Here is a 23074-nt window from a genome sequence, read left to right as displayed (position 1 = left end):
CCATGGAGACTCTCTTTTCCGCTTTCGAGGTTTTCAGAAAATGGAGGACCTCGTGTGTTATCAACACATTATCCACTATGGCTCTTCCCGGTACAAATGCCGATTGGTTTTCGGAGATGATGGATGAGAGAATGGGCTGTAGCCGCTTGGTAAGAAGCTTCGCAATGATCTTATAGTAGACATTGCAAAGGGCAATAGGCCGGTAATCAGCTACCTTTTGGGGATTGGGGATTTTCGGGATCAGCCTGATGTTAGTTTCGTTGATTCTCGGTGGTAAAACCCCTGTGTCGAAAAAACCTTGGATTTCAATGACAATGTCCGGGCCTATTGTGCTCCAATTGGAGTGAAAAAAGCTAGCAGAAAATCCATCCGGGCCTGGTGCTTTATCAGCATGAATTGCTAGCACAACCTCGTGTATCTCCGTTGGTGTTGGTCTGGCTGTGAGCTTCTCGTTGTCTTCGTCTGAGACCAATCGCTGGATAGCTTGGTTAACTGTCTGCTCTCTGTCACCTTCCACCGATGTAAACAGGGAGGTATAATAACGCATTATGACCTGGCCTATCTGTTCCTCTTTATAGACCATTAGACCATCCTCATCCTCAAGGACCGAGAATGAATTTGCTCTCTTCCGATTCTTCGAAACTGCATGGAAAAAGCCCGTATTGCTGTCTCCCAATTTTAGCCACAGGAGCCTGCTCCTTTGTCTCCAATACTCCTCTTCAGACTTATAAGCTTCCATCAGTTCGCTATTAATTTTCTTTATCCGTTCTGTATCGTTCACTGGCCTTGAGAGTGCTGAATCTAGCTCCTGTCGCTTATCTTCTATGAGGAGTCGACTGTTTCTATATTGGTTTTTGCTCCAAGCTGCAATCGCCGTTCTGGTTTGGGCAATTCTTTCTCTGATAGGGCATCCTTCTGCTTCCTTCCACACTTCCTCCACCAGTTTTTTAACTTCAGGATTGTCCCTTAACCGTCTATCGTATCTGAACATGCCTCTCCTCTTCTTCAGTTTGTTTCGAAAACTGAGACCAAAGGTTTGTGATCAGAGCCTTCCAATGGGAGATATTGGCTTCTGGCTGATGGGAAGTACTCTGCCCAGGAGTTTGTGGCTGCTGCTCTGTCCAGTCGGCATTTCACAAGGAAATCTCCTCTGACTCCTCGCCAAGATAGCATGTCGCCTGAATGTGGCAAATCAAATAGGTCTCCTTCTGAGTAAAATGATCTTAAATAAAGAAACGTGCCCTCAGCTCGATCCGGACCTCCATCTTTCTCTGAATTACTGAGAATATCATTGAAATCGCCAGTTATAAACCATGGAGAGTCACGAGCATTCATGAGAGAGACCATTTGTTCCCAAAATAATTTTCTTTCTTTTTTATCATTGTTTCCATACACAAAAGATGCAAAGAAAGATTTGCCCTCCACCTCAATGTGGGAATCAATAAAATTCGCATTTGATGAGAGAATGTGTAGCTTCACATTTGCTTTCCAGAATAGCGTAAGACCTCCCGAGCCGTGTCCTGTAGGAGGTACCAGGTGTTTGTTTTCATACCCCAAAGTCTCTGTCTTGCTGAGTACGAAAGGGTCGGGATTTTTGGTTTCAGATAAGAACAAAATGTCCAAAGAGATGGAGCGATTCATGTCCTTTAAACGAAGAACTGTCTGGGGATTCCCTAACCCCTGACAGTTCCAACTTGTTATCTTTAAGGACCGGGATCGGATGGGATTCGAAAATCCATCCACTTCTTCACCGTCGCTGGGATCATCTTGCACAATGGTTTGTTTTCTGAACTTGTCGTTGAGGTTGCCTGCTCACCACCACGCGATGTACCTACTTTCGCTTTAGCTTTCGCGGGAGCAGTTGGTCTAGGGGATGGTTTCCTACGAAAAGGGGAGTTCTTCTTCTGTGTCACTCTTCTCCTCTTTGTCTATAGTGCTTGGTCTTGGTTCGATTTTTCTGCTGCTTTTTTCCCCGGGGGGCGTCCAGGGTTCCTCTTAGCTATCACTCCAGCTTCAGCAATCTTTTCTCTGCTCGTAGGAGATGGCCTCATAGGTCCCAATCGTAAGGTAGCTGATAGCCTTTCGCCAGAAAGAGGTTCCTGCGCTGTATCATCTCCCTCCTGGCTCAAGATATGAGGAGGTACAGGTCCCAATCGGAGAGATGCTGGAAGTCTTTCATGAGTTTGAGAGTCAGAGGCAGCAGTGTTCTTTCCTCCACTTCTGGAGATTCTAAGGGAAGCAGGTCCTAATCGTAGTGTGGCTGGGACTCTCTCAGGGGTTACCTCCACATTTGTTTCCTCAATAGCTCTCCTCTGTTTTTCTGCACTTGCACTAAGTGCAGTTCTAGCCATTTGAATGGCTGTTTCTTCCATTTCTCCTTTCTCCTCTGCTAATCGCATTCTCTCTGTTCGCGCCTCTCGTTCAGTCGGGTCGGCACTTTTAGTGTATTGCACCATGTACTCTCTTAGCTCATCTATAGCTTCATTGAGTACTTCATGAGGGATCAGCGTTTGGTCTTGTTGCAGGCGAATCCCCCTGTCTGAAGATTCCTGAATGTTCTTTGAAGCGCTTGAACCAGTTTCTCTGTTCTCTGGAGTCCTCCGTGACACTTCCCTATAGAAGCTGCGGGGAGGGGGGGTCAGGTAGCTTTCGGAAGCTAGGGTGATCACGAGAGGATCGTGACGTTCTCTCATAGTCATATCCGGCCCTTTCTTTAGCTTGAGAAGATTGTCTGGATGAGGTTCTTTCTTGCCAGACTCTAGGTTGATACTTTGGAGGCCTCTGTTTTGAGCTTTCTCTGCGTTCTTGGTTATTTCGAAATCGCTAGCTGTCTTCGCGGTTTGTAGCAGAGAAACGGAAAGCCTGATATCTCTGTTTTCCTTCTTGGTAGGTCTGATTAAATCGAGCAGAGTTGTAGCTTTGTCCTCTGTCTGATTCTCGTGCTTTAGCTGAGGTAGCTCCTGCTCTTTTCTGAGCCTTCACGTTCTGCGATTGCAGCTTTTTCTTCTGCTCTAGCCATTAGGCATTCTTTAAGTTCGTGATCCAGTCGCAGGCATTTAGTGCAATGTTTGTCCAGGCGCTCATAGACCAAAGTAACAGGGACCTCATCTCCATTTGGGTACTCCACAACCGAGTGTTTAATAAGGGGAAGAAGCCCATCAATGTGGACTCTCATTCTCACCGTCAGAGGAGAAATCTCTGATTTTTCATAGATACTGATGTCCTTCCCAACACACTTTATAGTAGGTTCAGTCCATAAGTGGACCGGAAGCCCTTGCACTTTGATCCAGAACGGTATTAGGGAAGGGAAAGTGGGAGATATTGTTTGTTCCCATCTCTGTACAATTATCATCCATCGGGCGTAATGATACGGCCGTTGCTCTAGTACTGATAGCAAATCGGACTCAAGCTCGAATTGGAACTGGAACATTCCGTTGCCGAGGTCAGAGCCCACAGGTTTGAACTCCGTTTTCCAGTGCTCAGTGAAGAAGGGGATCAAAGACCACACCTTTTGAGCTGACTTGTTTGTAACTCGTCCAATAAGAGTGAGCGAGTGCTTGCGGAGCAGATCTGAGTTGTCAGGGAGAGGGACTTTAACGCGAGCAGAGCGCGCCGGTTGTTGTTGCACCAGTTCCAAACCTTTTCCCTTTTCAGCCGATGAGATTCTTCTGTGAGCCATAGTTCAAGCTCAAATGGGATCTTTAGTTGTTTCTGTAGGACTTTGGTGGATAAAGAGGTGCAAGATCCTTAGCTTAAGGGAATCCCCTGAAGTCAAAGGCTTGAACTCTGTTTATCGTTGCTAGAGACTCACGAAAAACTCGATTACTATCCAGGAAACCCCAGAGTAACTTTCGTTTTTCAACAGAGACAGAGCAAAAGCAACGTTGAAGCTGAGAGATTCCTATCTATTTCTAGAGGGAGAAACTAAGTTCTGGTTGCAGAGGTCTTGAAAACCAGAAGAGCCTTCTTTCATCAGTCAGGAATCATCGTCAGCCGGCGAAATGGTAGAGACGGCGGTCCCTCCAACGAGGTCGGGGGAAGAACCCGGCGTGTAATTCTGCAGGACGTTGGATGGACCGGAAGATAATCCCGAATCGAGAAACAATTCGAATTTTTAAATACTACAATTGGTTACCTCTCTCTTCTTCTATTACTTAAATTTTAGTGTTTATATTATGTTTTAATAGGGATATAGGGTTTAGGGTTTGAAAAGATGTAAATGATTTAGGGTATGAGGTTTAGATTTAAGATTTGAATTGAAAATAAGATTTGAAAATATTAAAATTTAAATTTAAACTTAAGATTTAAGATTAGAATAGGAAAATATTTGAGCTTTAGGTTTGTGTTTATAATTTAGGGTTTAAAATATGTTCTGAATTTAGGGTTTTAAATAGCCAAACATGGCGTTTTTAATTATGTTTTGCTATTAAAACTAAGTGTTACGTTAAAACCATACACCATTATAGCGTTTTCAAATATGCCACTCTATCATAGCGTTTCGAAATGTACAAACGCTATCTAAGACTAAGGCGTATGTCATCTATAGCAGAAAGGCAAAAAATGCTATTATCTACTGCTATTGAAACTCATATTTCTTGTAGTAGTGAAAGAACATAATATTCTGCAGTTACAAAGAAAATAATATAATTACACAATTCACGCATAGCGCGGATCCGGACCCAGTAAAAATAAAAAATAAAAATAAAGACTCGAGAGATAACGTTTATATGTCTGAAGCTTGACCACTTGACACTCATTATTTATTTCGGTGTATATGTTACTCTATTCACCCAATGCTGATGAACTTAAGAGATATGCTGAGGAATTGGTGCAACTGTTGTAACATGGACATACCACTGAAACAGCTTTGGACTAACAAAATCCATAACATATTATTTAAATTTTTTAAAATGTTTAGCATAATACTCTATAATATAAAATGATTGGTTTGTTACTTTGTAGCAGTATCTCCATCTTCTCATATAATTCTAAGTTGACCGGTGGCATATCCACAACACACCATTGAACCAATTCACAGTGAATTTATAATGTAAAAAAGTTACAACAACAGAAAAACATTAAAAACAATGTCATAAAAGATCAATTTTGCAGAGTAGTGAACATTGCATAACTCGAAGTAAACTAAAGTCATTAGTTTTTTTTCAAAAGCATTATTATTCAACACAACTTTGATAACAGTTTCATTATGACCAACTATTTATTTCGTAAACTCTTCAAAAATAATTAGTTTACTGACCATCGCGACAACACACATGCTTGGCTTGCCGCTTACCAAATGTATGATATTGATACATAATGACTAAGCCCAGGGCCGGCTTAGATAGGGGGCGAGCGGTGCGACCGCTCCGGACCCAATCCGTTGTCCCTATAATTCTTAATAGATAAGGGTCCGATTTAAAAAAAAAAATACATGTATTTTTATATTAAAAATAAGAAAAGGGATCCAATTTTTTTATATGAAAGTATTTTTTTTATTTCCATAGATTTATTTTTAAAAATACTTCTGGTATTTTGAAAAAAAACATATATCTATCAGATTTTTTTTAAAAAAATAAAAGTTTGGAAATTAAAATTTTTTTTTGCCCCAGGATCCATGACACTATTGAGCCGGCGCTGACTAAGCCATATCATCAGGTGCCACTCTTTGCAGAAAAAAAGAATGGATCGATTGATTAAAAGTTACGTTTAATATATCTAATGATAGTCTATTTGATCAAGTGATGGATTGCACGCTTGACTATTCGCATTTTTTTCTCCTCCATTTTCATTTTATTCGACAATGCAATCATTAACGTCGACGATCCATCACGTTTCGTCCAATGCTTTGCTTGTTTTTCTTTTAACACGTCTGTTTTTTTCGCCAATGTAAACCAAAATAATAAATGCTATTTATTAGGTATGGGCACTTAACAATAAATCAAAATCGAAGTCTCTGTAACGAAAAGTCAAAGAGAATGCACCGTTTCTGGTAATGGAGTTAAAAAACATATATGTGTGGAAAACCGAAATCCACAAGAACTATAACTCTTTCTTTTATGTATTTTCTAAACAAAAGAGTTATATTTACAGTTTCATTAATAAAAGTCCTCAAAGACAAATAAATCTCAGGCTCCTCCTGGATAGTGAAGTGTCCGGAGCTTTTAAGCATTCTTGCGTCACGTCCACGACAATCAAGAACCAGGTTTTTCTTTGTGTTTGCTCATGATCATCACATCCCTTACGTTTCTTAATATGTGTGTTTTGATTCGTCCAGTATAGAATTTTTTTGACCTATTTTATTATTACAAAGATCGGCTCATACTTGTGATCACGTCGTTAAGATTCATTAACGATGAAATTCAGACAAGACATGAAGACAAATCCAAAACTTTGTTTGGTCGTTTTTGATTCATTGATAAATATAGATCACTGATTACGTACTCAATTCTATTTATTTATTTGGCGTAGGTAAGGGGCAAACTCCATTTGTGAATATATTTGCTTATTTCATTTGACTTATTCTTTTACGTAAACATTTCGTTTTCAGATCCTATGAATAGGCTCTTCAATGGCGTCTTCAAACTCAGAAAGGAGATGGATCTTCCCTCTAGCTATGGCTTCCCTCATGTTCATATTCCTCACAGCTGTATCTTTCAACATGGGTCTCCTCTCTTCCGTACGTTCCATTAACTCACTCATCTTCTCCTCAAATATTCTACCAACCACAAACGAAACAACCGTCACATTCGCCGAGTCCAAGATCAAGCAACATCCTCCTCCTCCAGTACAGTCTAGTCCTCCTCGCTTTGGTTATCTAGTTTCAGGGTCAAGAGGTGACTTGGAAAGCCTATGGAGAGTTTTGAGAGCATTGTACCATCCGAGGAACCAATACGTTGTTCATCTCGATCTCGAGTCTCCTGCTGAAGAGAGGCTTGAGCTAGCTAAACGTGTGAGGGAAGATCCTGTTTTTAGCGACGTTGGGAATGTTTACATGATCACAAAGGCTAATCTTGTTACATATCGTGGACCAACTATGGTGGCTAATACGCTTCATGCATGTGCCATTCTCTTGAAGCTGAGTAAAGATTGGGATTGGTTTATAAATCTCAGTGCCTCAGATTATCCTCTAGTGACTCAAGATGGTATACATATATTAACGTCTAGACTGTCTTTTTATTATTATTATTATCCATAATATCTCATAGGTCCGAAGTCGGCCTTTAAAAATTTTGATTTAAAGAATAACCCTTTGTACCATAACGCTCTTTTTTGCAGATCTTATTCATACATTCGCTGGACTAGACCGGAACCTCAACTTCATCGACCACTCTAGCAAACTTGGCTGGAAAGAGTAATGATTCTTGAAACTTCTCTGTACTATACTACTTTGAGATGTGTCTTGAAAGAGTAATGATTCTTGTGGTTTAATGGCAGAGATAAACGAGCAAAGCCACTGATCATAGACCCGGGACTGTACTCAACAAAGAAGTCAGATGTCTACTGGGTTACACCTCGTAGAACCATGCCAACTGCATTCAAACTATTCACTGGTGAGTAGTGTTTTCATTATTACTTGAGTAACAAGCAATGAAACTTGGCGACTAAACTATATGTTTTGATGGTAACTTTTAGGTTCTGCTTGGATGGTTTTGTCACGGTCCTTCATAGAATATTGCATTTGGGGATGGGACAATCTTCCACGGACTCTTCTAATGTATTACACCAACTTCCTCTCTACACCAGAAGGATATTTCCACACTGTGATATGCAACGCACCTGAGTATTCAAACACGGTGGTCAACCATGACCTGCATTACATCTCGTGGGACAAACCTCCCAAACAACATCCTCGGACTCTCAACATCAATGACACCAAGAGGATGATTGCAAGCGGAGCTGCGTTTGCACGCAAGTTCAGACACAATGATCTCGCTCTGGACAAGATTGATATAGAGCTGCTCGGTAGAGGTAACGGAAACTTCACGCCTGGTGGTTGGTGTGCAGGCGAGCCGAAATGCTCCAGGGTTGGTGATCCGTCGAGGATCAAACCGGGTCCTGGTGCAAACCGGCTAGGTGCGCTTGTTAGCAGACTTATTTGGTCATCTAAACTGACTCAAAGGCAATGTAGATAAGCTCAATGTGCTTGCAGCTTAATGCTGTCGTTAGAGATTTTTGTCACTAATTTTGAAGCAAGAATAATATAGCAACTCACTTCTTTTCTTCATATAGAAACACTTGTCAAAATACAGTAAACCATTTATAAATTTATCTGATATATAAGACAAACAACTCAACAACTAGTAGTGTTCATATGATTCTCCAACATACATATGGTTCATGAAGATAAGATACAGTCTATAGATAGCAATGGTTGTATATACTTGTTATACCACAATGACTTGGAATTTTACAGGCTATTTACATAGAGAGAGTGTGATAGGAGCTAGAAGAGGAGAAGGCAAATGAGGAAGCAAAAAAATAGGGATATCGATACCCTATTAAGAGACTTCTCATGCTGCATCATCCTCTGGTTTTGATAAGGCTGAGCTACTGTGTTTGTTAAGGTTCCGAAGATCCTGGTGTAGACCAAGTCCCCGAACATTCCAATCACCGGGTAAAGAAAACTCATCATTACCGCACTGGCAAGGTCGGTTGATTCAGTTGTGGTGAAGGCACGAGGGGAGTATCGGTGGTTATGAAACGTTGGAGACAGAGATGGTTGTGTAGTGAAAGTTGATGGACCGGGTCTGCGTGGTATGTCTGTGAGCTCTGAGTTTTGTTTCTTGGAGGAAAACAAAGACATGCCTCTTCCATAGAGTGGAACCAAAGAGGTGACGGCAACGCTGGATTTGCAGACAGGGCAGTTGTTCTGATGGTGATCAATGGAGACAGGAGATAACTTAACGTGTAGCCACTTATAGATGCAAGGCCAGCAGAAAAGGTGTCCGCAGAGAGTGACTACAGGATCATGAGCTGATGAGATTAGATTTTTGTCTGAGTGAGAAGCCATCTTCATGTGCTTGTTGAGGATCAGACCTGAAGAAGTTCCCTTCCATAGGTGGCAATATTCTCTGTTCAATCATCTAAAGCTAAGATCAGAGGAGAAGCAATAGAAAGGAAACTAAATGAAAAAAAGTGAGCCTCTTTCAACACCCAAACAACCCCTATGATTAACTAAACCCGATGTGACTTGTGTCTCTAAAATGTAAAATCCCCACAGCAATTCAAATTTTTGTTTTTTTTCTTCCAAAATCAAAGAAAGAGAGGACTAATAATAGCTCAAGATGATTATCAAACTGCGAATGGGAGAAGTTTCAACGAACGATGGTGATGGTGATGATGATAATGGAGGTTTTAACAAGACAGCGACGGTGATAACTTCGTGCCTTCGTCTCTGTTTTAGCTTCTTTCTTATAATACCCCCCAAAATAAAGATTATTTCTTTTTATTGGATAGGCTGATCTAAAATCTATTTACCATCCACTGTTGTCGAGTCTAAATAAAGACTTGGTGGATCATCATCCTAAATCTTAGACAATACTATATTTAAATTAATTTTCCAGCAGAAAAAAATAAACTTGTAAACGTGCAAGACACTAAACCAATGTTCATAATATATATTTTTTTTTTCAATTAATGTTCATAATTTCATATCGATACACATTTTGGAGACCTCATTCATTACCTATAAACTCTGTAACCTGCTAAAAAAGTCACCGGACATGTTCATAAGATGAATACATGAAATAAGGAGCGTGAGAAGTTGTTGAGAGATTTAATTAGTATGGCTAAAGCTTTTTGAAATAGTGAGAAAAATTCATATTTGGAGTAACAAGTGACAACCTCCCAGCTCCTGGCTTTAATCATTGCATAATAACACAACCTCCCTGATTAGTCACATGCCTGCTTTAGTTTTAGTCGCAATGTTTGACATGGCGCATGTTCTGTGGGATTAAATCTGAAAGGTGATTTCGATGACTCATATTGTTGTTTTCGTTGGTCCAGCATTTGAGTCAACAATATGAAAAGCTGAAGTCTCACTCATTACAAAACATGACCAAAGAAGAATGTAGAATCCAGGGGGGTGGGGAAAGGGAGAAGATGATCCATTAGACCACCTCCAACGGTGTCTTTTAAAAGAGGTTCTTAAAAAAAAATCAAAAAAATAAATGAAAAATGAAATGAAAGCACAGAACCGGTTCTAATTATGGCGTTTTTAGAACTGGTAAACACCCATAGGTGTCCTTTTGCTATTGGCTAATTGATTTGTCCATGTCTCTCTCTTCGTTGATGTTTTCCACGGAAGAGTTTCCTCTCTTCCTCCTCCAATCCCAATCACTCCATCTTCTCTGTGGCTTCTGATCTCGATCTCCTTCTGGGTAAGTCTTCAGCTTCTTTCTCTTTCCTCTGTATTCTCGCCGGTTGTTCTCTCTTCATCGCTTGAAATCATCCAGAAAATGTTGTTTGGTTGATTTTTTTTCCTCTGTAGCACCCAGCTCGTGTTTAAGAGATATTTCCATCGTATTTCTTCATAAAGCTTTGTCATTTCTATGGTTAATGTGGTGAAAGTGAAGACATTTTGTTTGGATTCTGTTATGGGGTCAAAATCTCATGAAATGAAACTGCATAAATCTTATTAGGTGATAAAAAGACTCTCCCTTTTTGCGTGGCAGAGAGTGAAATGGCTCTTATGCAATTTTGAAGATCATGTGTTGTTGCTCAGTGGGGGATTCGTCGTCCTCAGGTTGCAGTCAAAGCTTCTTTTTATCCAACCAGATTGGAATCTCACCTAGACAAGTAAAAATCTTTACTTTACCATAGTGTAGTTGAAGAAAATTTGATTTGTTTAGATTGTCTATCTTTCCATTTCATAGGAGTATATATATTTATTCTAAATTTTGTAGTTTCACTGCTTTATAGAGTTTTATATATCTGAAAGGCTAATGAAATTGTGTTTATTTTGATAACCTTTAGCAGTAACGTCAGCCAAATCAATTGTTTTGGAGCTTCACAGTCGAGTATGTTCTCACAGGACTTCGCTCAAGACGCTCAAGTTGCTAGACAGTTACAAAGTTGGGGACGAATCTGTATCCTCCATGGCTCAGTTCTGCAAGAATCTGGAGACTCTGATCATCGGTGGATGCAGAGACATCTCTGATGAGTCAATTATATTGCTGGCGGATTCTTGCAGAGACGGGCTCAAGAACCTGAGGATGGATTGGTGCTTGAATGTAACTGACTCTTCACTTACCTGCGTTCAAGCTTCTTAGAAGGAGATGGGATTTGGAGCTTGTTGATGGATGCTGGATCAGGCAAGTAACCTGCCAGAGTAGTGTTGACTGCAGGGAATGCACTAACTTGTTGGTGGACTCTGCGCATTGTCATCTTGGAGAACTGAGTTTTGAGTAGTGATCTTGAATAATAATTTTGAGAGAGATTGTGAGGGATAAAAGCAATGAATGAGAAGAAGATCAAGCAATAATAATCATAAAAAAAATATTAAAAACCTCAAAGGGGTTCTCCCATTGGACATTGACAAAACTAATTATATTAACAAGGATTATAAATTTCATAAAATACACAATTAATAATTTAACTAATCATTAGAACCCATCAAAGATTCTAAGCAATGGACATGCTCTTAGGCCCATAAGTGAAATGAGCTAACATGAGTATTCAACAAATGTGCCAGTGAAAGTGACTGCAGTGATGCAATAATGCAGTCCGGGCAATCACAGAACATCAGTTTCTACTTTAGAAAATTAAATTAATATTTATGAATTATATAGGTGAGAAGATAAGAAGACGTTGACCAAAAAAAAAGGATAAGAAGACATGAAAGTACGAGAATGCTTATCCCGTAACCAACTGCCCGTAACACTGACATCTGTCTTTTCATGGCCCGCCAATACCTATCTTTCCCCCGCTATGCAAAGATTGCAAAACCAGACCCTATCATTATTGTTTTCTAAAACAATGGCTACGACTGACAGCTGACAAACATAGGAGAGTGAAGGTAACGGATGAAGAAATATCTTTATAGTAAAATTAATTTTTAGAATTATCTTTTATCATCTAGAGTAAAACTCACTCTATTTTCCACTTACTTTTTCAGCTGGATTTTTGATTAGTTTTCACTTAGAAAATAATATCTGAACTGGAAGTAAAAGATCTTTTTTACTCGATACTTTTCAGTAACAGCCTAATATTTACAATCAAAAGATGGGCTTTTTGCAAAAGTGACTCAAAACTTGGAGTCAAACAGAAAACTAACCTTTTCTTTTGACTCTTTTTTTTTTTAATTAAGTCGTCCGATAAGTCGTCCAGCTGGGAAGACTTTCCAGACGCCTTATTATAAGTCGTCTAATAAGTCGTCCAGATGGAAGACTTTCCAGACGACTTAATTAAGTCGTCCGATAAGTCGTCCAGCTGGGAAGACTTTCCAGACGCCTTATTATAAGTCGTCTAATAAGTCGTCCAGATGGAAGACTTTCCAGACGACTTAATTAAGTCGTCCGATAAGTCGTCCAGCTGGGAAGACTTTCCAGACGCCTTATTATAAGTCGTCTAATAAGTCGTCCAGATGGAAGACTTTCCAGACGACTTAATTAAGTCGTCCGATAAGTCGTCCAGCTGGGAAGACTTTCCAGACGCCTTATTATAAGTCGTCTAATAAGTCGTCCAGATGGAAGACTTTCCAGACGACTTAATTAAGTCGTCCGATAAGTCGTCCAGCTGGGAAGACTTTCCAGACGCCTTATTATAAGTCGTCTAATAAGTCGTCCAGATGGAAGACTTTCCAGACGACTTAATTAAGTCGTCCGATAAGTCGTCCAGCTGGGAAGACTTTCCAGACGCCTTATTATAAGTCGTCTAATAAGTCGTCCAGATGGAAGACTTTCCAGACGACTTAATTAAGTCGTCCGATAAGTCGTCCAGCTGGGAAGACTTTCCAGACGCCTTATTATAAGTCGTCTAATAAGTCGTCCAGATGGAAGACTTTCCAGACGACTTAATTAAGTCGTCCGATAAGTCGTCCAGCTGGGAAGACTTTCCAGACGCCTTATTATAAGTCGTCTAATAAGTCGTCCAGATGGAAGACTTTCCAGACGACTTAATTAAGTCGTCCGATAAGTCGTCCAGCTGGGAAGACTTTCCAGACGCCTTATTATAAGTCGTCTAATAAGTCGTCCAGATGGAAGACTTTCCAGACGACTTAATTAAGTCGTCCGATAAGTCGTCCAGCTGGGAAGACTTTCCAGACGCCTTATTATAAGTCGTCTAATAAGTCGTCCAGATGGAAGACTTTCCAGACGACTTAATTAAGTCGTCCGATAAGTCGTCCAGCTGGGAAGACTTTCCAGACGCCTTATTATAAGTCGTCTAATAAGTCGTCCAGATGGAAGACTTTCCAGACGACTTAATTAAGTCGTCCGATAAGTCGTCCAGCTGGGAAGACTTTCCAGACGCCTTATTATAAGTCGTCTAATAAGTCGTCCAGATGGAAGACTTTCCAGACGACTTAATTAAGTCGTCCGATAAGTCGTCCAGCTGGGAAGACTTTCCAGACGCCTTATTATAAGTCGTCTAATAAGTCGTCCAGATGGAAGACTTTCCAGACGACTTAATTAAGTCGTCCGATAAGTCGTCCAGCTGGGAAGACTTTCCAGACGCCTTATTATAAGTCGTCTAATAAGTCGTCCAGATGGAAGACTTTCCAGACGACTTAATTAAGTCGTCCGATAAGTCGTCCAGCTGGGAAGACTTTCCAGACGCCTTATTATAAGTCGTCTAATAAGTCGTCCAGATGGAAGACTTTCCAGACGACTTAATTAAGTCGTCCGATAAGTCGTCCAGCTGGGAAGACTTTCCAGACGCCTTATTATAAGTCGTCTAATAAGTCGTCCAGATGGAAGACTTTCCAGACGACTTAATTAAGTCGTCCGATAAGTCGTCCAGCTGGGAAGACTTTCCAGACGCCTTATTATAAGTCGTCTAATAAGTCGTCCAGATGGAAGACTTTCCAGACGACTTAATTAAGTCGTCCGATAAGTCGTCCAGCTGGGAAGACTTTCCAGACGCCTTATTATAAGTCGTCTAATAAGTCGTCCAGATGGAAGACTTTCCAGACGACTTAATTAAGTCGTCCGATAAGTCGTCCAGCTGGGAAGACTTTCCAGACGCCTTATTATAAGTCGTCTAATAAGTCGTCCAGATGGAAGACTTTCCAGACGACTTAATTAAGTCGTCCGATAAGTCGTCCAGCTGGGAAGACTTTCCAGACGCCTTATTATAAGTCGTCTAATAAGTCGTCCAGATGGAAGACTTTCCAGACGACTTAATTAAGTCGTCCGATAAGTCGTCCAGCTGGGAAGACTTTCCAGACGCCTTATTATAAGTCGTCTAATAAGTCGTCCAGATGGAAGACTTTCCAGACGACTTAATTAAGTCGTCCGATAAGTCGTCCAGCTGGGAAGACTTTCCAGACGCCTTATTATAAGTCGTCTAATAAGTCGTCCAGATGGAAGACTTTCCAGACGACTTAATTAAGTCGTCCGATAAGTCGTCCAGCTGGGAAGACTTTCCAGACGCCTTATTATAAGTCGTCTAATAAGTCGTCCAGATGGAAGACTTTCCAGACGACTTAATTAAGTCGTCCGATAAGTCGTCCAGCTGGGAAGACTTTCCAGACGCCTTATTATAAGTCGTCTAATAAGTCGTCCAGATGGAAGACTTTCCAGACGACTTAATTAAGTCGTCCGATAAGTCGTCCAGCTGGGAAGACTTTCCAGACGCCTTATTATAAGTCGTCTAATAAGTCGTCCAGATGGAAGACTTTCCAGACGACTTAATTAAGTCGTCCGATAAGTCGTCCAGCTGGGAAGACTTTCCAGACGCCTTATTATAAGTCGTCTAATAAGTCGTCCAGATGGAAGACTTTCCAGACGACTTAATTAAGTCGTCCGATAAGTCGTCCAGCTGGGAAGACTTTCCAGACGCCTTATTATAAGTCGTCTAATAAGTCGTCCAGATGGAAGACTTTCCAGACGACTTAATTAAGTCGTCCGATAAGTCGTCCAGCTGGGAAGACTTTCCAGACGCCTTATTATAAGTCGTCTAATAAGTCGTCCAGATGGAAGACTTTCCAGACGACTTAATTAAGTCGTCCGATAAGTCGTCCAGCTGGGAAGACTTTCCAGACGCCTTATTATAAGTCGTCTAATAAGTCGTCCAGATGGAAGACTTTCCAGACGACTTAATTAAGTCGTCCGATAAGTCGTCCAGCTGGGAAGACTTTCCAGACGCCTTATTATAAGTCGTCTAATAAGTCGTCCAGATGGAAGACTTTCCAGACGACTTAATTAAGTCGTCCGATAAGTCGTCCAGCTGGGAAGACTTTCCAGACGCCTTATTATAAGTCGTCTAATAAGTCGTCCAGATGGAAGACTTTCCAGACGACTTAATTAAGTCGTCCGATAAGTCGTCCAGCTGGGAAGACTTTCCAGACGCCTTATTATAAGTCGTCTAATAAGTCGTCCAGATGGAAGACTTTCCAGACGACTTAATTAAGTCGTCCGATAAGTCGTCCAGCTGGGAAGACTTTCCAGACGCCTTATTATAAGTCGTCTAATAAGTCGTCCAGATGGAAGACTTTCCAGACGACTTAATTAAGTCGTCCGATAAGTCGTCCAGCTGGGAAGACTTTCCAGACGCCTTATTATAAGTCGTCTAATAAGTCGTCCAGATGGAAGACTTTCCAGACGACTTAATTAAGTCGTCCGATAAGTCGTCCAGCTGGGAAGACTTTCCAGACGCCTTATTATAAGTCGTCTAATAAGTCGTCCAGATGGAAGACTTTCCAGACGACTTAATTAAGTCGTCCGATAAGTCGTCCAGCTGGGAAGACTTTCCAGACGCCTTATTATAAGTCGTCTAATAAGTCGTCCAGATGGAAGACTTTCCAGACGACTTAATTAAGTCGTCCGATAAGTCGTCCAGCTGGGAAGACTTTCCAGACGCCTTATTATAAGTCGTCTAATAAGTCGTCCAGATGGAAGACTTTCCAGACGACTTAATTAAGTCGTCCGATAAGTCGTCCAGCTGGGAAGACTTTCCAGACGCCTTATTATAAGTCGTCTAATAAGTCGTCCAGATGGAAGACTTTCCAGACGACTTAATTAAGTCGTCCGATAAGTCGTCCAGCTGGGAAGACTTTCCAGACGCCTTATTATAAGTCGTCTAATAAGTCGTCCAGATGGAAGACTTTCCAGACGACTTAATTAAGTCGTCCGATAAGTCGTCCAGCTGGGAAGACTTTCCAGACGCCTTATTATAAGTCGTCTAATAAGTCGTCCAGATGGAAGACTTTCCAGACGACTTAATTAAGTCGTCCGATAAGTCGTCCAGCTGGGAAGACTTTCCAGACGCCTTATTATAAGTCGTCTAATAAGTCGTCCAGATGGAAGACTTTCCAGACGACTTAATTAAGTCGTCCGATAAGTCGTCCAGCTGGGAAGACTTTCCAGACGCCTTATTATAAGTCGTCTAATAAGTCGTCCAGATGGAAGACTTTCCAGACGACTTAATTAAGTCGTCCGATAAGTCGTCCAGCTGGGAAGACTTTCCAGACGCCTTATTATAAGTCGTCTAATAAGTCGTCCAGATGGAAGACTTTCCAGACGACTTAATTAAGTCGTCCGATAAGTCGTCCAGCTGGGAAGACTTTCCAGACGCCTTATTATAAGTCGTCTAATAAGTCGTCCAGATGGAAGACTTTCCAGACGACTTAATTAAGTCGTCCGATAAGTCGTCCAGCTGGGAAGACTTTCCAGACGCCTTATTATAAGTCGTCTAATAAGTCGTCCAGATGGAAGACTTTCCAGACGACTTAATTAAGTCGTCCGATAAGTCGTCCAGCTGGGAAGACTTTCCAGACGCCTTATTATAAGTCGTCTAATAAGTCGTCCAGATGGAAGACTTTCCAGACGACTTAATTAAGTCGTCCGATAAGTCGTCCAGCTGGGAAGACTTTCCAGACGCCTTATTATAAGTCGTCTAATAAGTCGTCCAGATGGAAGACTTTCCAGACGACTTAATTAAGTCGTCCGATAAGTCGTCCAGCTGGGAAGACTTTCCAGACGCCTTATTATAAGTCGTCTAATAAGTCGTCCAGATGGAAGACTTTCCAGACGACTTAATTAAGTCGTCCGATAAGTCGTCCAGCTGGGAAGACTTTCCAGACGCCTTATTATAAGTCGTCTAATAAGTCGTCCAGATGGAAGACTTTCCAGACGACTTAATTAAGTCGTCCGATAAGTCGTCCAGCTGGGAAGACTTTCCAGACGCCTTATTATAAGTCGTCTAATAAGTCGTCCAGATGGAAGACTTTCCAGACGACTTAATTAAGTCGTCCGATAAGTCGTCCAGCTGGGAAGACTTTCCAGACGCCTTATTATAAGTCGTCTAATAAGTCGTCCAGATGGAAGACTTTCCAGACGACTTAATTAAGTCGTCCGATAAGTCGTCCAGCTGGGAAGACTTTCCAGACGCCTTATTATAAGTCGTCTAATAAGTCGTCCAGATGGAAGACTTTCCAGACGACTTAATTAAGTCGTCCGATAAGTCGTCCAGCTGGGAAGACTTTCCAGACGCCTTATTATAAGTCGTCTAATAAGTCGTCCAGATGGAAGACTTTCCAGACGACTTAATTAAGTCGTCCGATAAGTCGTCCAGCTGGGAAGACTTTCCAGACGCCTTATTATAAGTCGTCTAATAAGTCGTCCAGATGGAAGACTTTCCAGACGACTTAATTAAGTCGTCCGATAAGTCGTCCAGCTGGGAAGACTTTCCAGACGCCTTATTATAAGTCGTCTAATAAGTCGTCCAGATGGAAGACTTTCCAGACGACTTAATTAAGTCGTCCGATAAGTCGTCCAGCTGGGAAGACTTTCCAGACGCCTTATTATAAGTCGTCTAATAAGTCGTCCAGATGGAAGACTTTCCAGACGACTTAATTAAGTCGTCCGATAAGTCGTCCAGCTGGGAAGACTTTCCAGACGCCTTATTATAAGTCGTCTAATAAGTCGTCCAGATGGAAGACTTTCCAGACGACTTATAATAAGTCGTCTGCGCAGTCTTTTGGATTGAAGTAAATACCTGACTCAAGATAGCAGCTTTCATTGATCTGCGGCCTCTGCTGCCCTCGTAAGCCAGTATCGGTGGAGACGGACTGTCTGCTCTGGGACCACCAATACTAGCACCCAATTCCGGCATAGCTGTGTACGTCTAGACCTGAAGAACTTGTATAAACCCATCCACGGTGTAACAGCCAGCAATTTCTTTGTTCCACAAAGAGTCCATCAGCACCTTAAACGCGACTCTCCCCCATGGATAATTCTCAAACCGTTCTAAATCCATCACTAGCCTTGCCAGAGTAGATCGTGTAGCGGTTGAAAACTTTCTCCCTTCAATGAATCCAGTGAAGATGGAGAGGTACGCGAGCCGCTTGCGATCTTCCCTGGACCAATCCCCGCATCTCTTCAGTGCTGCTATTATCTGATCAGTAGTTGGCCCAGCTTCCAGATGAACTCCCAGCATCCCCCAGAAAGAAACCATCTCTGGGGTAACGTCACATTTTGGTGTCTCAAGGTCCTCGATGTACTCGCAGTTTAGACCAGTGAGGTTTTCAAACTCTAACAGTGAAAACCTCAAAGGTTCTGGACCAACGAGAGACCACATCTCATACTTCTTCTTAATGTCCAGCTTGAAACTGAGCATGTAGTGAACCAGCCTTGAAGCCCAACCAAATCCCTGCTCCTTGAACTTGATGAAAACTCCCAAACTCGACTCCTTGAGCTCTTCAAATTCGTCATCAGTAAGAGCTTTCCTAAGAGCAGTATGCAACTTGCTGTTATCCGTATGATACGAAATGCTATTGTGGGCTTCTGGTTCTTCCCCTGATGTGTATAACCTACGGGGGAGTTCTGGAATATCCATCCTTTTTGTCTGCAAAATAATCAAAGACAACAATATAAGTCCAGACGACTTAGTAGACGACTTAAATTACTTACAAGTCTTCCAGTCGCAGAAGGAGTTGGAGTACTCGTCATTGCGGTTATAGATCTGAAAAAATAAACGTGAAACGGTGAGAATGAGTAAATTGATAGAGACAACGTTTTATGTTCATCTTTTCCTCGAGATTGATGACTTAGCGGCGTTAGGGTTTACAGAGAAACGGCGCTAAGGTTTACAGAGAAGAAGCGGCGGCGCTAGGGTTTAGAAGAAGCGGCGGCGCTAGTGTTTAGAACGTTGGTGACCACGGTGGCGAGGGCGACGGTTTGTTCGGAAATAGTGGAATCGGCGGCGCTAGGGTTTAGAGGAATCGGCGCGGCTAGGGTTAGAAGAAGCTGCGGCGACAACGGTGAGAATGAAGTGAGATAGATAGCCGATGTTGAGAACGATGGTTTGTTCGGAAATCGTGGGAATTCGAAATCGCCTTTGAGAGGGAGAACTGTTAGGGTTTCTGAATTTCGCGAAAAATGAAACAAAAAAAATAAAAATCACCTTATATATTGGGTAAATAATCCGGTTAGCTTTAAAAGTACATTGGTAAACTTTAAGGTTTGGTCCGGTTTAGACGACTTATTCTGGCTGATAATGTACAACAGACGACTTAATATTTAGTCGTCTGTTTTCAGACGACAAAATATTAAGTCGTCCTAGACCCTAAAATGAACCCCTAAACTAAAATGACTAGATTAACTAACTAACCACGTTATAAAATCTAATTATACTTAAATAGTGTTTACTATACACAGAAATGAACACGCATAAGTAATTTTAAAAATTTTCAAAAACGGTTTTAATGCTTTCCAAAATCTAACCCTAAGAACACATACAATACTACAACATATGTTGATGAAACATAAACTAAAGAATATCATGACTCACTACTTTCACTCATCTATGCTGAAAACAATTGAAATTTGTTATATCTTAATTTATACCTCCTAAGACATATGTTAATTACATAATTCCCATTTTTCACTTATCAAAATATTTTTTACAAAATTTTTAAATTATGTTTAAGACTAACTGTCCAGACGACTTTCAGTTAAGTCGTCTGGACGACTTATTTTCAAGTCGTCTAAACAGACGACTTGCGAGGGGTAGAAACGTAAAAAAAATTTCGTTTTATTGTTTGGTCACAAGGGGATAGTTGTAATTTCAATAGCCTTTTAGGTTACTTTTGCCTTTGACCCAAGTTGGGGTATTGTTTTGGGTTTGACTCCAAGTTTTGAGTCACAATTGGCAATTCTCCCTCAAAAGATTGAATTTGAAAAAGACTCTAAAACACTAGCACAGATGTTATGTAATAATAAGATAAAAAAAATAATTTTTAATTGCTTAACTAAAAGCAGAAAGAAAAATCATAAGTGCAGTACCTCAACAAATTTTAATTTTAAAAAATCATCCTAAAAATAAAACAAGTCAAAAAAGATAATGAATTATTTGATAACATATTGGATAATTCATATAAGACTATCCGAATAATATATCCAAAATTGTAGTGTAATACTAAAAGAAGTAATAAACTCGTGAGCTCATCCAAAACAGTTTCTTCCCACAGGAAAAAGAAAGAAAACCAGACAACGGACTTAGATTAAAACATACAGCCACCACTTGACATAATACATGTATAAATACTCAAGAAACCTAACCACTTTCTTCTCTGCTTCTGCATTTTTCCTTCAAAGTTTCTAATTATAGAGAAACAAAACTCCTCTCTTAGATTTATAACCTTTTTTATTGTTGGGTTCTCTCTCCCCTGTGAAGAAACATGTTGGCTATATTTCATGAGGCGTTTGCTCATCCACCGGAGGAACTCCACAGTCCAGCATCTGAGAAATGCTCTAAACAGCCCAAACTTCCTGAAGAAACCTTAAACAGTTTCTTGTCTCGTTACCCTCTCAACACTTTCTCTATGTCTTTTGGTAAAGCAGCTGTTCTAGCTTACGTTCGTCCCTCTGCTTCCTTTTCCATCCACCAAAGGTAATAATCCACATACCTTCTCTTCTTGTTACAAAATTCTGCTCTTACAGTTTCTCTTCCTTTTTTTTGTGTTCAGATTGTTCTGTGGATTTGATGACATCTACTGTCTCTTCTTTGGGAGCTTGAACAATCTGTGTCAGCTAAACAAGCAATACGGTCTCACCAAGACAACGAACGAGGCCATGTTTGTGATTGAAGCTTATAGGACTCTTAGAGACAGAGGTCCTTATCCAGCTGATCAAGTCGTCAAGGATTTAGATGGTAGCTTTGCCTTTGTTGTTTATGATAGCAAAGCCGGTTCTGTCTTCACGGCTCTGGTATTCTCACAAGCACTTTGATTTATTTTTAAGAAGTTAGTGATTTATAAAGAACTTGAGGATTGTTTCTTTTGCAGGGATCTGATGGAGGAGTGAAGCTCTTTTGGGGAATAGCTGCTGATGGATCTGTTGTGATCTCAGATGATTTAGATGTTATTAAAGAGGGCTGTGCTAAATCTTTTGCTCCATTTCCTACAGGTAATAATACTTAGTAATTAAGTATAACACACGCAGCACAAATCTTCATATGTTTTAAACAAAGGCTAGGACATGAATCATGTTGATAGCTGATTCTTGATGTGGTCTCTTGGTATTTTACCAAACATAGTAGTTTAAATTCAGATTATAAATCCAACAAATAATGAAATGTTTGATGGATTTTTGGGGAGTGTTGCAGGATGTATGTTCCACAGTGAAGGAGGGTTAATGAGCTTTGAGCATCCGATGAACAAGATCAAGGCGATGCCGAGAGTGGACAGCGAAGGAGTTCTATGTGGTGCCAACTTCAAGGTGGATGTGTACTCTCGTGTTAACAGTATCCCTCGTCGAGGAAGTGAAGCTAATTGGTCTCTCTGAATACTTGCACTCTCTTTCTCCGTTCTTGTTCTTGATTACTTTTGTTATGGACCCTCTCTAATAATAAGACATGAATAAAACTGTATATAGCTTTCTACTGTTTTGTTTCTTCCTTGAGAAAAACTGTATATAGCTTATCTGGTTGATAAGCTTCTAGTGTTATAGGGCAACTTCTATTGCACGCTACTCGCCACAGATTTATACTCAACAGTCACTAACGAACAATTTCACAATAGAATCAGACATCTAGGGTTTATCAGTTGGTAACATAGAGGTCTCATTCAGGAAAGTTCATATTAGGCCAAGCCAACGAGCTTCTCACTGATCTTACACACTTTAGGGGTAATGGAGCTCTGTGTTCTTTTTTTTTTTCCAATAGGAATTTCCCATGTTATATTCTTATGTAGCCCTATGAACACAGCAGTAATATTATCAGTTGTACATTAAGAAACTTAAGCCTAACGAGCTTATTTAAAATTATATGAAGAATCAAGACTGTAATGTAGGAACTGAGATTTGTTCTTTACCTTGAACCTTATGAGGAAGAGCTTTGTTCGGATTTGACTCGGTCAGTAATGGAGGCACCAAAGAGACCCGAGTCCTTGAAGGATGATGATGAAGCATTCAGTGTTCCATCTTTACGGACAGAGAAAGCCGAGGAGACCAAAGAAGCAGCTTGAAGCGCCATTTTTGGACAAACAGGGAGTGAGGAAGATCGATTGTACCGAACTGGATACTTTGTGAGAGAATGTGAGCGTATATTAATATATGTACTCGTGAAGGAGTGGAGAAGGTGATATTTGGACAGGAGAAGACTGGTCCCCACAGAGATCACTTAAAATCTGTGGATAACATTATCGTACAGAAAGCATCTGGCAACATCATCGTTGAAGATCCAATGTAAACTCAAGTGTTATATCTATAGTTTTTATTTTTGGATAAAAACAAGAAACAATTGCAAAGTAAGATGGTGGTGATGGTGTTCATGGGATTACATACCTTTGGCATGGGAGAAGGAGATATTAAACTATGCTCATTCAATTCAATATACATACAAATCAATCTACAAAACTCATAGTCATACCCTCGAGTTCAAATAATTTTGCAGTCATGCATTAAATGAAACAAAA

General features: G+C 40.7%; 4 protein-coding genes and 2 long non-coding RNA genes across 7 annotated transcripts; 3 read left to right on the top strand and 3 right to left on the bottom strand.

Moving 5' to 3' along the window:
- Positions 1–2944: 2944 nt before the first annotated feature.
- On the bottom strand, positions 2945–3679 carry LOC106308807 (uncharacterized protein At4g02000-like). The gene has a single exon (XM_013745926.1). The coding sequence runs from the start codon at positions 3677–3679 to the stop codon at positions 2945–2947; it is 735 nt and encodes a 244-aa protein (XP_013601380.1).
- A 2379-nt stretch (positions 3680–6058) lies between these two features.
- On the top strand, positions 6059–8214 carry LOC106308178 (xylosyltransferase 2-like). The gene is made up of 5 exons (XM_013745313.1): positions 6059–6202; positions 6548–7142; positions 7276–7351; positions 7435–7550; positions 7633–8214. Exons 2-5 carry the CDS (start codon positions 6569–6571, stop codon positions 8130–8132), a joined length of 1266 nt encoding a protein of 421 aa, XP_013600767.1. The 5' UTR covers positions 6059–6202; positions 6548–6568; the 3' UTR covers positions 8133–8214.
- A 76-nt stretch (positions 8215–8290) lies between these two features.
- Positions 8291–9404, bottom strand: LOC106308179 (E3 ubiquitin-protein ligase RMA3-like). Its single transcript, XM_013745314.1, has one exon. It carries the CDS (start codon positions 9014–9016, stop codon positions 8444–8446), a length of 573 nt encoding a protein of 190 aa, XP_013600768.1. The 5' UTR covers positions 9017–9404; the 3' UTR covers positions 8291–8443.
- Positions 9405–10286: 882 nt separating this feature from the next.
- LOC106311110 lies at positions 10287–11471 on the top strand. 2 transcript variants are annotated; one of them, XR_001263924.1, is made up of 3 exons: positions 10287–10379; positions 10641–10797; positions 10978–11471. It is a non-coding gene; the product is annotated as an uncharacterized LOC106311110 (long non-coding RNA). The 2 variants fall into 2 exon arrangements; XR_001263923.1 differs by having other exon boundaries at positions 10975–11471.
- A 9145-nt stretch (positions 11472–20616) lies between these two features.
- LOC106307362 (stem-specific protein TSJT1-like) lies at positions 20617–22067 on the top strand. The gene is made up of 4 exons (XM_013744298.1): positions 20617–21051; positions 21128–21368; positions 21446–21566; positions 21766–22067. Exons 1-4 carry the CDS (start codon positions 20840–20842, stop codon positions 21942–21944), a joined length of 753 nt encoding a protein of 250 aa, XP_013599752.1. The 5' UTR covers positions 20617–20839; the 3' UTR covers positions 21945–22067.
- Positions 22068–22314: 247 nt separating this feature from the next.
- Positions 22315–22831, bottom strand: LOC106307363. The gene is made up of 2 exons (XR_001263329.1): positions 22472–22831; positions 22315–22353 (listed from the first exon to the last, which is right to left on the bottom strand). It is a non-coding gene; the product is annotated as an uncharacterized LOC106307363 (long non-coding RNA).
- Between the last annotated feature and the right edge of the window lie 243 nt (positions 22832–23074).

The sequence above is a fragment of the Brassica oleracea genome, chromosome C8, assembly GCF_000695525.1.
Source record: "Brassica oleracea var. oleracea cultivar TO1000 chromosome C8, BOL, whole genome shotgun sequence".
Taxonomy (NCBI): Eukaryota; Viridiplantae; Streptophyta; class Magnoliopsida; order Brassicales; family Brassicaceae; genus Brassica; species Brassica oleracea.
The sequence above is the reverse complement of the archived record's forward strand: the minus strand, read 5'-3'. Positions and strand labels throughout refer to the sequence as shown.